Source organism: Xenopus laevis, chromosome 3S (assembly GCF_017654675.1).
Source record: "Xenopus laevis strain J_2021 chromosome 3S, Xenopus_laevis_v10.1, whole genome shotgun sequence".
Classification (NCBI taxonomy): Eukaryota; Metazoa; Chordata; class Amphibia; order Anura; family Pipidae; genus Xenopus; species Xenopus laevis.
In genome coordinates, this window is record NC_054376.1 from 51649537 (window position 1) to 51664756 (window position 15220).

General features: G+C 35.9%; 1 protein-coding gene across 8 annotated transcripts in view; it reads left to right on the forward strand.

Annotated features, from left to right (window-relative positions):
• dmxl2.S (Dmx-like 2 S homeolog) overlaps nucleotides 1-15220 on the forward strand; it is a 78315-nt gene that overhangs the window by 43716 nt on the left and 19379 nt on the right. For 2 of the 8 annotated variants that reach the window (XM_018255428.2, XM_041588293.1), the window contains exons 18-30: nucleotides 430-2112; nucleotides 2297-2407; nucleotides 2791-2960; nucleotides 3614-3711; nucleotides 4636-4801; nucleotides 4912-5176; nucleotides 5567-6612; nucleotides 7916-8107; nucleotides 8575-8651; nucleotides 9905-10035; nucleotides 11173-11421; nucleotides 11941-12084; nucleotides 12327-12508. In XM_018255428.2, the coding sequence (XP_018110917.1) occupies nucleotides 430-2112; nucleotides 2297-2407; nucleotides 2791-2960; nucleotides 3614-3711; nucleotides 4636-4801; nucleotides 4912-5176; nucleotides 5567-6612; nucleotides 7916-8107; nucleotides 8575-8651; nucleotides 9905-10035; nucleotides 11173-11421; nucleotides 11941-12084; nucleotides 12327-12508 (4514 nt within the window). Of the gene's footprint in view, nucleotides 1-429; nucleotides 2113-2296; nucleotides 2408-2790; nucleotides 2961-3613; nucleotides 3712-4635; nucleotides 4802-4911; nucleotides 5177-5566; nucleotides 6613-7915; nucleotides 8108-8574; nucleotides 8652-9904; nucleotides 10036-11172; nucleotides 11422-11940; nucleotides 12085-12326; nucleotides 12509-13147; nucleotides 14360-15220 lie in introns of those variants that run through there. The other 6 variants (XM_018255429.2, XM_018255430.2, XM_041588294.1 and 3 more) reach the window with 4 other exon arrangements.

The window sequence follows — 15220 nt, forward strand, 5'->3', positions numbered from 1 at the left end:
GGTTCCCCCATGCCCAGGCATCCCTAGCTCTACACTTCTGCATACTCAAAGTAAAATGTGAAAATGTTACTCTCCTGTACAAGCCCAAACACCTGGGAATATGGTAGCTTTTTTTTGTATGACTGGTGCATTTTTTTCCTAAAAGAGTCACCAGCCAAGACATTTAATTAACTCACCCCCAGTGTATTAGCCTTTTATAGTGGATTTGAGAAAGTAAAGAAAAAAAAGAAACCCTGAGTTGTTACAACAGATGTTTGTACTCCATAACGGTTCTGAGTTGCCACCAATGCAAATCCTGCAAAAAGTGCTATGGTTTTGAAATATTTAGTTTTGAATGCTCTCTTTTAGAATGATGTTTTAAATTTAATTTTCATTATAAATAACAATTTAAAAATTATCTGATGTGTGGGTTTTTTGTTTTTCTTACAGGCCACCTAAGTTCATCCTCTATTTACCCAGTGTGCCTTGCGCCATACCTACTGGTTACAACCTGCTCTGATAACAAAGTTAGATTCTGGAAGTGCAATGTAAAGTCATTTCAAGATGTTGGAAATGAGGAACAGCATAGCTATCAGTGGAAAGAATGGTCTTTAATGAATGATGGACAGGACAAAAGCACTAGTTCTGTAAGCATTGCAGGAAAACCCGTTGCTGTAAGCTGTTCTTATACAGGAAGACTTGCCGTGGCATACAAGCAACCCATTCAGCATAATGGCTTTGTTTCCAAAGAATTTTCTATGCATGTCTGCCTTTTTGAATGTGAATCTACTGGGGGCTCAGAATGGGTCTTGGAACAAACCATTCATCTTGATGACTTGATCAGGATTGGGAGCATGCTTGATGCTCGTGTCAGTGTTGACAGCAATTTGTTTGTGTATAGTAAATCTGATGTGTTCTTAAACAAAGACAAACATTTAATGCCCAACATGAAATACTTAGTACATTTAGACTGGGTGTCAAAGGAAGATGGTTCACATATACTCACAGTGGGAGTTGGCTCCAATATTTTTATGTATGGGCGACTCTCGGGTATTGTAACAGATCAAACCAACAGCAAGGATGGAATTGCTGTCATTACTTTGCCACTAGGTGGTAGTATAAAACAAGGCATTAAATCAAAATGGGTCCTGCTCAGATCAGTTGACTTGGTGTCTTCTGTGGATGGCACTCCTTCCTTACCAGTTTCATTGTCATGGGTCAGAGATGGGATCCTAGTGATTGGAATGGACTGTGAAATGCATGTGTATGCACAGTGGAAACATGGGATAATGCCTGGTGATAGTGAAACCACCGCAAGTGAAGACAAAGTAGTAAAATCTAAGTCTGAATTATTTCAGACACATCTTGTCAGTAAGAAAACTAGCGTTATTGATGGAGCAGCTATTGTAGATGATGTCTTTGGAGGCCCGACTGTAATTCAGGATGGAGGTCTGTTTGAGGCTGCCCATGTAGTATCCCCAACCCTTCCACAGTACCACCCTACTCAGTTGCTTGAACTAATGGACCTGGGAAAAGTAAGAAGAGCAAAAGCTATACTATCACATTTGGTAAAATGTATTGCAGGAGAAGTTGCCATAGTTAAAGACCTTGATGCTGGAGATGAGGCTGCACCAAAACGTCATCTTTCAAGAACTATTAGTGTGAGTGGGAGCACTGCAAAAGATATGATAATAACAGGGAAGGATGTAACCCGAGAGTACACAGAAATAGATTCTGTTCCTCCACTGCCACTATATGCCCTTCTTTCTGCAGACCAAGATGCTCCATATCCAGGTACAGAAGAAACTACAACGATGACACAGACAAAATGCAGCTTTGATACTAAAGCAGAGGACCAGTATTCTGATTTATTTCATATTCAAACTGTGACAACTGATGATTTTATTGGTTTAGAAACTGAGAAAAAAGAAAGTAAATCCAAAGTAATCAACCTTTCTCAGTATGGTCCAACCTTCTTTGGGCGTGAGCATGCCAGTGTGCTTTCCAGCCATCTGATGCACTCAAGTTTGCCAGGCCTGACACGTTTAGAACAGATGTTTCTTGTTGCTTTAGCAGACACTGTAGCCACAACAGGTACAGAGCTTGGAGAAAGCAGAAATAACAACTATACAGGTGAGCAGGAAATGTAACATATATATGCTTTATTTTTATAGCACTGACGCAGTGTTTGAGATTTCAAGAGTCAAAACCAAGATGAACCTGTTGTCTCCTGACCTTTTGTGTCTCTGTTGCAGTTTGTTTTTCTTGCAGCAGAATTATCATTTGTTTTATTAACTTTATAAAAAAAAAAATTCAGGGGGAGACAATCTGGATGAATGTGGTTTAAGATACTTGCTGGCCATGCGTTTGCACAACTGCCTACTGACATCACTTCTGCCTCTGTATAGAATTCAATTGCTCCACCAAGGTACTATTTTATTTCTCATTTTTCAGTTAGTCAATTGACTTGATAAACATTGTTTTAAATATCTGGACTAATTATAAAATGTGTCTATGCATGATATTACATTATTGGTGTGACAGGAGCAACAACAATATAGCCTAATCAATTTACGTAATGCTGTATCTTCTTTTCTCATTTTTCAAATATTTTTCTTTGTGACTGTTCCATTTGAGCTTTTACCTAGATTGGTGGTATTTTGACTACTTATCCAGGTCTTTTGAACAAATTAAAGCCGTTGTCATGAAGGCCAGTTGTTGCGGCCTCTTATAGTCTCTGTGTTTCTTTGCTTATGTCTTTTTTTCATTACTTCTTGTTTTTATTATGTTTACATTTCTTTGATTTTTCAGGCTTATCCACCTGTCACTTTGCATGGGCGTTTCACTCAGAGGCTGAAGAGGAGTTAATTAACATGATTCCAGCTATTCAGCGTGGTGATCCACAGTGGTCAGAACTTAGAGCAATGGGCATTGGTTGGTGGGTCCGTAACATTAACACACTCAGAAGATGCATCGAGAAGGTATTTTTAAATGTGTCTATATTTGATTTTTGTAACTTGACAAGTAGAATACTTTATTATTAAATAGCAGCAGTTGTCTGTCATTTATCAGTAAGGCATTCAAATCACTGGATTGTACCACCTCGATTTACTCTCCACACTTCTAACTAGGGATGCACCGCATCCAGGATTCGGTTCGGGTTTCGGACAGGATTCAGCCTTTTTCAGCAGTATTCGGATTGGGCCGAATCCTTCTGCCCAGCCGAACTGAATCTGAATCCTAATTTGCATATGTAAATTAGGGGCGGGGAGAGAAATTGCGTAACTTTTTGTCAGAAAACAAGGAAGTAAAAAATGTTTTCCCCTTCCCACCCTTAATTTGCATATGCAAGTTAGAGTTCGGATTCGGTTCAGTATTCGGCTGAATCTTTCGCAAAGGATTTGGGGGTTCGGCTGAATCCAAAATATTGGATTCGGTGCATCCCTACTTCTAACTGGTCCTCCCAGTTAGTTTGATCACATTAGTAACGTCCCTGCATAGTGCATCGAGGGCTAGTTAACTACTATGTGCATTGACAGTGTTAAATGGGGTACCTTATGCCCACCAGAGAAGCTCACAGTGGACAGTGGACTGTCCATTTAAATGTAATCACACCGCTTATCTTTTCTATTAGGTTGCTAAAGCATCCTTTCAGAGAAACAATGACCCATTAGATGCTGCAGTTTTTTACCTCGCAATGAAGAAGAAGGCTGTGCTTTGGGGTCTCTTCAGGTAACAGCCACTGATTAAGGTGTCATTGTATGTATTTTTTTAAACATGATCCAAATAAAACTTTGTTGTTCTGTATGTACATTCTGTCCATGCCTTTCAATTAAATAGTTGCTTATTTCTTCGTAGGTGTGAAGGCTTTATACTAAAAAACATGTTCCCATTTTGATTAAACTATACCTTTCATTAAATAACCCATATAAACAGGAAAACGTATGTACATGTGTAAATGAGAATAAATATACATATTTACATAAATATATCCTTGGTAAACTTAGTATCAGCAACTATGACATTCATTTTAAAGTTTAGCTTCTAAATAGCAGCAAAGAACACCCTAACATTGGTAGTCCCACACACACAAGATAGCTTAACCAGACCAAAGACTGGTATCTGCCTTAAAATCATGAATCATGTTGCTTTTGTGGAGCTGCTAAACTTCTAGTGCAGATATATTTTAGTATAAATAGACCATATCTAAGATTAGTTCTAAGCATAGGCTACGTGTTTGAATATTATACTGCTTTCTAGCATCATCTAATAGTTAATTGTATTGACATTACTTATCTGTGAATGTTTGATATTTATTATCCTTGTGAAATTGTGATCTTATTCAGAATCGAACACTAATCTTGTTTAAGTTTATAAACATATTTAAAAAAAAAAGTTAGAGAGGCAAAATTGCATTGCTTTTTACAAATCTTCCTTTTTCCAATTAAGTTCCCAAAGGTACCCTCATTGCCAGTGCATATGTAATATGTCTTCTAGTTGAATGTTTGCCATCTTTATCCTTAAAATAGGCTACTTAAATGTAACTGTTTGGGACAAAATTGATTATGGCTTGTGAAACAGTACTTACTTCATTAACTAGAAATCCTTGTTTTAAAGCATTACTGGAGTTTCAAATTAAAAATCTTTTTCCCCTAGATCCCAGCATGATGAAAAAATGACGCAATTCTTTAGCCATAATTTTACTGAAGATCGATGGCGTAAGGCAGCATTAAAGAATGCTTTCTCTTTGCTTGGAAAACAACGTTTTGGGCAGTCTGCTGCTTTCTTCTTACTGGCTGGCTCATTAAAGGATGCTATTGAGGTATTTAAAATGTGTTTGAAAATCTATTTTAAGAAATAATCGTACATCACTGTTCAGGCTAAATTTGCTAATTAATTTGCTAATTGTACTAATCTTGTGCCTTTTTCAAGGTATGTTTGGAAAAAATGGAAGACATTCAACTTGCAATGATAATTGCCCGTTTATATGAATCAGAATTTGATACATCATCAACATATGAGTCTCTACTCTTCGAAAGAGTATTGGGCTGCCAGAAGGACGGAACAAGTTTCTGCTGCGCAAAACTACACCCTGATCCCTTTCTTAGAAGCATTGCTTATTGGATAATGAAGGACTACACAAAGGCATTAGATACTCTGCTGGAGCAAACACCAAAAGAAGATGATGAAAACCCCAGTAAGGAAACATTCCCACCTTTCCACTCGTAGACTGCTGTTTTATTCTGTAAAGAATAATGTTGAAAATGGGTTTTGCTTCAAAAACAGATATGCTGTTTAATCATTAAAAAAGTTAAATGAAGGTATATGTACAGAGTTATAATGCACTGATGCAAAGTGTCTTGTAGCTACTGCTTGCTGCAGGCTACTATTTGCATTTTGTCTTGTTCTGACCCTTTTATTGGAAGGTGATTGAAAGTGGCTCTGAATGTGAGTGTGAAAGTGATTGTGGAGAAAGTAAATATGATAGGTAGGGATTTAAGTTAGAGACAGTTAAACACCCATACTATGGTATATATTCCAGGAAGTCTGTTTAATGAATAATAATGAATGTATTATTTCTTTGTAGTTCTTATCAAATCATGTAATCCAGTGGTCTTCAGTTTCTACAATTACCTCCGGACTCACCCTCTGCTGATCCGCAGACATTTTGGAGCTCCTGAAGCAAACTTTGCAACTGTAGGTTTGAAGACTGAAAAGAATTATGTGGATGAAATTACACTTATAGAAAGAAAATTGTTTTTCACAACTGCTAATGCTCATTTCAAAGTTGGATGTCCTGTTCTTGCTCTAGAAGTTTTATCAAAGATTCCCCAACTAACCAAAACCTTTCCTATTAATGATGAAGACATATGTTTGCCTTTGTTTGACAAAAGCAGTTTGCAAACTGCTAACAAATTTAGCATCAGTAGAGAAGTGAATGAACCAGTATCACCAGTCATAAAAGTGACTGTTTCTGAAGATTCTGCATCTGATTTTGACTGGGGGTTGTCCGCTTTGAAGGTAGAGGATGAGTCACTTCAGCTAGATTGGGGTGATGAAAAAGAAAATGAAACAGATTATGAGGATGCCTTAGAAATGAAAACTCTTGAAACTCATGATCACAAGGTGAAAGATGTAAGTCCAGCGGTCCAGTCAGTAGAAATCATATCTGGAGGCAATGAAGTTGATGTGATTGCTGAACAGCTTAAGTTCAGGGCATGTATGAAAATTCTCATGACTGAGCTTAGAACTTTAGCTACAGGACATGAAGTAGATGGTGGAAAATTGAGATTCCAACTCTATAACTGGTTGGAAAGAGAAATTGCTGCAATGCATAAGATATTCAACCATGAATCTGACAGCAAAGATTATACAAGTGAAACTTATGAATCCTGTGAGAGTTTAGATACTCGGGAAGAAAAAACTGATATTGGATCATATGAACGCCATCAGATTGAACGACGCAGGTTGCAAGCCAAACGTGAACACTCAGAGAAACGAAAGCGTTGGCTGCAACAGAATCAGGCTCTGTTAAGGGTATTTTTGAGTTATTGCAGCTTACATGGTGCACAAGGAGGTGGTCTTGCCTCTGTACGAATGGAACTTAAATTTTTACTGCAAGAGTCACAACAGGTAAGAAAGGCATTTCTTTGTTTATTTAAGTTAAAGTAGTAACATTTGCCATTTACAGTTTCTTGTTTGTGTTGTTTTGATTGCTAACCGCCTAAACTGCAGCAGCTGATTTATTATAGCACTAATCCTAATTCATGAAGCACTGGAATGCTCATGTCCTCCATCCAGGTCTTCAGTTATGTGGGACAGAGAAGTATGTCTTTGGAGGAAATGTATCATTTATATGCTGAAGGACCTAGAGAATTTTGTTCAATTCATTGTTTTACATAATTGTCTAATCATACTGTACATTAGTAAAACCAATGCCCATCTTTCTGCCCATCCGACTGTGATCACTTTTTTCCATTTTTGGCAGGTTGATGTTTAAAGGTTATCTTGGCATTACCCAAACACTGGCCTGCACAACATGAAACATTTTTGTCCAAGCTATGTTTTCTCTACCTGGTACAGATGCCATGCTTGACCTGCCATGAACTAAACAGCCAAAAATGTGCTTAGTTTTATGGGTGGCAGGAAAGGTTCAAAGCATTGCAGTTGTCAGTCCTTTGATATATACTTTTTTAAGTAATATGAGTCTAAAAGATAAAAGGAGATGATTCACTCCATATTCGTTTTTAACTAAAAAATGGGCTTCAGCAGGTAAAACTGCTTTTATATACCGTATAACCTATAATGTAGTCTCATATGCAAACCTGAGATAAATCCATTACATGTTGCCAGCTGCACTGCTGAAATGACAGTTAATAATATGGAGGGGATGATCCCCAATTTTATCAATCTAACCTTTCCAGAGCCACCAATATTTAAATTAATAACAATGGAAGAATCTTTGTTAAATTAATAACAAAGTAAATACTTTATAGACTTCATTTGGTGTATCTGTTGAGTTGGCCTTTGTTTAATCATGGAGAACAAGCCCATACATACACATTACAGTGAGCCTATCTTTCTATAGAAATGCCTACCATTAACTTACTTACTTGCTCTCCATTCATCTCTACCTAATTTTCCTCAGATTTTCCAAAGTCTGTCCCTTGTGTTCATAAACCAATCTTTTGTATACACAGCTTTATCTGGATTGTACCCATCTATATGGGAATTAGTATGCCTGCATTGAGAAAATATTGTCTACTCTCCTTGAAAAAAAGTTTTTTGGTTTTTTTTAAATTAAAAATTAGTGCTGGTTGTATATTAAACTCTGAATAATTACTTGGTTGAGATTACATGTATCACAAACTCCTAGTACTGAAAATAATTCAAATTATCATGAAATAAACCTTGCAGTGGTTATTTGTTTGTGCAGGAAACAACAGTAAAGCAGCTTCAATCACCGCTTCCTCTTCCTACAACACTCCCCTTGTTGTCTGCAAGTGTCGCTGTGACAAAAACTGTAATTGCTAACCCTGTGCTATACCTGAATAATCACATCCATGATATTCTGTACACTATTGTACAAATGAAGAATCCTCCCCATCCAGATAATAAAGACCCAAAGGTAATTACAAGATCTTATGTTAATATTCCTTGTAGCACTGAAGGTACGAGAAGGTTTGTGGGCAGGTGTACAAAAGCTATTAAATTATTTGAACCCTGCCTGCTCAAGGGCTTTTTAGACTTCTTTGTATGATATCATTTTAATATAAGATGGCCAATGAACATTCGGTTTTAAAATTATTCGGCGCTCTCCATGTAAAAGGTTGAAACCAGTGACAGAGTAGCCAACCAGATTTCGAAAGAATCCCCTGCTAGGTCTTATTTCCACAATGGGCCAGTATAAAAATCATTTGAGTGGGCCTAGAGTCTCTGGTTCTGTTTTAAAACCAAAACAGAGTGGACTAATCCTAATTTAGTCCTAATTTAGTCATATACAGGATTGATTCCTGAACATTGCACAGGTGTATATTTTGTAAATATAATTTTTTTTAATAATTGTTAACTTAAGTACCTTTGCTTTAATTTAAGGTGGACACACTTCATTTGTTGGGAGCATCATTGTCTGCCTCTATATACCAAGCTTTGTGTGACAGCCATAGTTACAGGTAAAAAAACAAAAAATCAGAACAGATAAGAAAAAATGAATCAATGAAAGCAATGCCAACTACTTATGAATATCAGAGATTATTTATTTGCACATACTCACTTACCAAAGTGGCAAATCATTCCACAGTATTGTAAACTGGTATGCTTGGGACCTAGGGTTTTTCGGATAATGGCTATTTCCGTAATTTGTATCTTCATACCTTAAATCTACTAGAAAATCATGTAAACATTAAATAAACCCAATAGGCTGGTTTTGCTTCCAATAAGGATTAATTATATCTTAGTTTGGCTCAAGTACAAGGTGCTGTTATTAACCACTATGTGATTTTGGGCACCAAATGTGGGGAAGGTATATAAACTATTGCATTATCACTTTGTATTATCATTTAGAAAGGTCCCCAGGGGGGTCAGAGGTTGGATTAAAATGTGTTTCACCATGATGTATGTTATTCGTGGAGATTTACATTACTGCTACAACTATAGCCTTTCTCAAAGTGAACAAACAACTTGTGTCTAATTAACATGAAGGTGGGAGGTGCTAGATGTGACATCCTATTACATCACCAATGCGAGGCAAGGTTACATAGTTACATAGTTAAATCGCGTTGAAAAGAGACCAATTCCATCAAGTTCAGCCCTCCAAATGAAACCCAGCATCCATGTATACACACACACACACACCTGCATACCCTCCATAAATTATGGGGGGAAAAAACGGCAGAATTGTAGTTACTTTTTTTTAAAATAAGAATATTGTCAGAAAAACTGAGGGGAAGTGATCTGAAATATAAGATATGAATGCTATGCCGTGCAGCTGCAATCCAGGGAAAAAGCAAAAGCTTAAGCAAATATGTACTTTGATTTCCATTTATACCTTTATATGAATATATGCAGTAGCCAGTTAAAAAGAGACAGCATTGGTGCAGGGTAACAAAGTTTAGAGTAGTTTTCTGCTTTATTTAGTAGTGCGCTAAGTTTTAGAAACAAGTTTTTTAGTAAAGAAGTTATAACTGGGAGAGAAAATATTCCTGTTATTTTTTTCAGTGTTAAATACACACACACACAAACATTCCCAAATGCATTCTTAATATGTTCAATTTTACCAAATCTTTATATCACTAGTGTGTATTTTGAAGATAGTCTTTGTTCTTGAAAAAGGGGTGTTCGTAGTGATGCCTTTTTTTGTTCATTCAAACTTTAAAGCTTTTACTACTCAATAATTACCTTTTTTTAATTTTTTTAATTAACGCAGCAGCCAGGGGGAAGCAAATCAGTTTACTGGAATGGTCTACCAAGGCCTACTTTTGAGTGAGCGACGGAGGCTGAGAACAGAAAGCATCGAAGAACATGCCACACCAAATTCACTACCAGCGTCATGGCCAGGTGACATTCCAAATAAGAAAATTCTTACCTGATAATACCTTTCATTTACACATAATGATGTGGAAAAAAAAAGATTTGCACAATGGCTTAGTTTTTTTTTTGTTCAGCTCTAAGGATGTATTCTGAATGTCCTTCACCAATAGCGACCTTTAGAATGAGAAGTTGCTACAGGGAAGGGGAAGACACTTTTATTCACCCAGAAAATGTTTCCTTATTGCCAATCATGGCAAATCATTCCAAAGCCAATTCCAGCTACCTTACATAGTTCTAAAATAATAAATAAACACCACTGTCTTCATTTAAAACCACATTCAATGCTTCATGTAGCACATTCTAATGAATAATCCAAAATAAATGCAGGTTTATACTGTATATAAAAGGGCAAATATATCATTGTCATTTTCAGAAAAAAATGCTCATTAAAGGAGCTGATTATATGATGGTGTAGATACATTTAATTTCTCATTAAAGTTTAAATTAAAGCTAGTTAGTTTCGCTATTAAGTGGCACTAAGTTGGCCAAACCACCAGTAAAGTCACCCTGCGCACCCTGAGATGCAGGCTTGGACTGGTTTTGACAAACGCCATAGGGGCTGCTGTAAGATGTCACTATTTAATGGGTTGGTAGGGGGCTGTTTGGGCCTCTGTGTACTTAAAATGCCAGGTCCTATTTGGAATTCCTGACCAGACCTGCTGAGATGCCAGTCATCTTAACACAACATAAGAGCTTTATAGGTTATGATAAAGAGCTTGCTGTCAGATGCTACTAAATCTAAAATGGCAAGCTATGTAACCAAGTAAAACGAAAAAATATTTTATGGGCAATGGGAAGTGGTGTGAGTAGAATATTGGCATGGTTGTCTCTTGGAAATGTGTTAAGTTATAATGAGAAAATATCTGCACATATTTCATACCCTTTGTTCACAGCTTACCCACAAAACACAGTCCAATATCAGTCCAACACATGCGATAATAACTTTCTGCATTAGCATAAAATTCAGGATCACATAAAGTAATAGTATAGTTGTATTGTATCTTATGTAACCAAGAACATATCTCTTACGTTAAATGAACTGTGTTTTCAGTGCACATTGTTTTTGCAAGTTCTCATAATAGTTTTTCCTTTGTTCTTCAACAGGTGTTAGCTCTCTTATAAACCTCCTTACAACGGCACAAGATGAAGATCAGCCTAAACTGAACATTTTGCTGTGTGAAGCTGTTGTAGCTGTATATGTGAGCCTTTTGACACATGCCCTTGCCACTGACTCCAGCAGTCAATTGTTTCGGCTTGCAGCTCATCCATTGAGTAGTCGAATGTGGGCAGCTATTTTTGGGGGTGGAGTGAAGCTTGTTGTGAAACCAAGAAAACCACCAGAAAGTGTTCCAGGTACATAGGTGTTCTTTATAGTTGTATGCTTCATTAAAGTTAACATTTGTTTGCAGCAAATAAACGGCAACCACCTGTTAAAGTGTTGTGAAGATAATTCAGTTTTGGCGATTTTAAAATGTATTGCATAAAATAGTTCATATGGAAACCTTGCGTCATGTAAATAAACCTTTTTCATAATAATATGTAATCCTAAAAAAAACCCACAAGTGTTAGGTCACATGAACCAATTAACGGACAAAGTTCTGTCCACACTTCTTCCTGTTACAGTTAGAGCTGCAATATTTCTGGTCAGGTGATCTCTGAGGAAGCATATCATAAAATGGGGGCTCAAGGGAAAATATGTAAAAGGGCAATTTGTATACTTAAATATATATCCCAATTTGGTAAGGTTCTTATATGCTGCTTAATATCATGTAAAGTATCTGTTACTTAAGTATTTCCTTTAACAACATACCAGTAACTAAAAATAAGTGCATTTTGAGGACTCCTGACATGTACTAAATTAATCTCATCCAGGTAAAACAAAAGATTTTGATGAGCACAAAAAAGAAAGTGCTTGTCCATTGCCAAATGAGAAGCAACCTACACAAGACTCTGCATTGCTTTACCGAAAAGAAAACACATCTATCATTGATATGGCTCTTGAGTATCAAGTGTGTGGTGAGAAACTAGTGTGATGGCTGCTGTGCTAAGGACCTGGTGTATTTCACTTCTTATCCTAAGAGCACTTTCTACTTGTTGCATGATACAAATGAGACGCACACTTTCTGACTGTATAGCATTGTTGCTTTGTATTTTTTTAAGCGATGATTTAATATTCATGATTAAAACATGCATGACTATTAGTGACATGAGTGGTGCATATTGATAAATGTATATTTTTTCTCTCCATCTTCTAACAGCCATCCCTGTCCTATCTGAAGAAATAGATAAGCATCGTCGTAGGTTTAACATGCGAATGCTTGTGCCAGGTCGACCAGTAAAAGATGTTGCTGTCCCACCACCAGTTCCTACAGAGAGACCAACATACAAAGAAACATTTATTCATCCTGAGTTGAGCATGTGGGATTACTTTGTTGCCAAGGTAAAATATAACTGTGCAAATACTACAAGATTGTTAATTTAGTAGTTGCTTTTAAATACAGTGATGTTGGTTTGCCAGTCTACATAAAAAGCGCCCTGCAAAGGTTTCTAGTCCCCTTGACCAACTGTTTTATTTCACTGTATGAGACATCTTACACAAATTTTTTGTTTAGTTTGATATTTCTGTTTCAAACAATGAATTTGAATTTCTTTGTTAGAAAGAAAATGCAAGACAAATTGAAAAACAGAAGTGATTTTAGCTTAACTCCTAAATCACACTCACACTTGTAGAGCTACATCTTACAGCAAAAACAACTTGGTGTAATTATGTCAGCTTTCAAAACTTTGAAAACACTATATTACTAGAAGATTTGCTCCAGATTATTTTTCACCATGCAAACATCCTTGTAGGTTTTGTGTTGTTTGAGGTGTGGCCTGTGTCATATATACTGCTCCGAATTTTGGCCACAAAACCTTTATCCATATCACAGCTGGGGTACTCACATGAATTCTGAAGTACTCCAGACAAGCTTGGTACACATTGATTTTTTTTAGTAATGACTTATTGTGTGTTATTCTCACAACACAGCTTAGTGTTATTCAGGGCTCTTTATAAACTTACCTACTTATCTTTAAACAGGGGCTTTAAACAGAAATAATAAGAATGGTGCAAAATAGAGGTAAATGCTGCAAGTCAAACTGTTGTCTCCAAAAACAGAAGCTTTGATGAAAGCTGAAATGTTTCAGTGAGGCAAACACAAGGCCACAGTCCGATGGAAGTAACAGGTACATGGTCTACGGTGGCTTCTGATCTCAATCAAATTAAGGATCTGTTACTGCGCTATTTTAAAATGAAGGTACAAAGATGTTAACCAACTAACCTGACCTTACTGATCAGCTATGTCTGTGAATGCATAGTTGATACTTTCTCTTAATATATATAGCTACATATACAATTTGTAGAGAAGTATGAATAAGCTGAAGCAGGCACTAGGTCACACTAAGGGTGTTATTTACTAAACTTGTTTTTTTTTTCTCATCTTATTCATTTTGCCAGAAACAAACTTGACCTTAGTTCCATCCACAAATTTGTCTTATTTACTAATATTTCAGGTAAAAAAGAATCGGATCAAATAAACCCTCAAATCTTTCGAGTTTATCAACAAAAAAATTTAGATTTCTAATTAGATTCTTACGACTTTATCAAATAGCCACTCGAAAAAATTAAATTTATTGAGTTTATGAGCGAAAACCACCGTCACACACTCCAAAACTCTTTTAAAAACATCTTTAAATGGTTAAAGGGACAGCTGACGTTGACTTTTACATGAATTCGACAGGTTTCAGATGGAGTATTTTTGTATTGAGACATTTAGCAGCTTGGGGGCATAATACATTTTTTTCCTCTATAAAAAACTTGATTTAAAAAATGAGTTTTAATAAATAACCCCATAAAACTCTGCTTTTTAGGTGATTACATGGTCTACAAAATCTTGTATGATGGTAAGTGTTAGGGATGAGCACATACTGTATGCAAACTGAGGTTTTTCAGATTTTTTTCTTACTATTTTTCCTAACAAAAAGCATCTAATTTAAAAATAATTTTCATTTCATTGCATCGATTAAAATAGAGTTATCAAGATGAACACAATTTTAGCGTAAGATTTATTCTTAAAATGAAAGAATTGGTCATGGGACTGAATACTTTTGAAAGTTTCATGCTGTGACACACTTATTGAATGAACATTAGTGTTAAAATGTAAGTTGCAAAGAGGAAAACATTAATTTAACATTAATCAATCATTGCTGTATCAAAAATCACAAAATTGTTTCTAAAATCCTAATCTTTCAATTGTACCCTAACCTACAGTTTGTAAACTCTCACGTGTAGGGCCCTCTAATCATATTGTACTCTGTAAACCCTTGTTTGTTATCCACCATTTATTCCCTGTTTGTTATAACTGAGCTAAAGCACGGAGTATCTTGTTGGTGCTATATAAATAAATGATGATGATAAATATATTCAATAGGATTGTTTTAATTCCAATAAGGATTAAGTATACTGTATCTAGTTGGTATTAGTACAAGGTACTGTTTTATTATTAGGAAAAGGAAGTAATTTCTAAAAATCTTAATTTCTAGTAATTCACCGCTTTCTGGAAAACAGGTTTCCGGATAACGGATTGCATACCTTAAATATATAACGAAAAGATAGAAATTTAAGAATACCCCTCGAATTTTGTTTTCTTTTGACTCTATGATGTGTCTTTCGAAAGGTTGGAGCTAAGCCATTTCTTCATGATAGGGTATTCTTTGTACATCCATGGCTGAACCTATCCAACAGACTAAATATCTGAAGGTTAAATATCTTCATTCACTTTGCCTCAGTTTTTATGCATCAGATACAATATCCAGTGCTAGTATATTTTGTGCCTTTTAATGCTAAAATATAATGGTCTTATTAAAAGGCAAAAGGGCGCAGAAAATTAGAAACAGATGTTTGAGAAATCTTTTACGAATTAACATTTTTTTACACTGTACCATTTTCAAAACAAAATTATCAAAATCTACAAATGCATTATTGTTTATTTTAGTAAAATTATTATATTATATTTTATGGCTAATTTGCTAGGTCCTGGTGAGCCAACCTATTATTGGAATGTTTTCATAAAGGTGCACTGCTGTGAATTTCTTAGGTTTGTAGCACACAGCA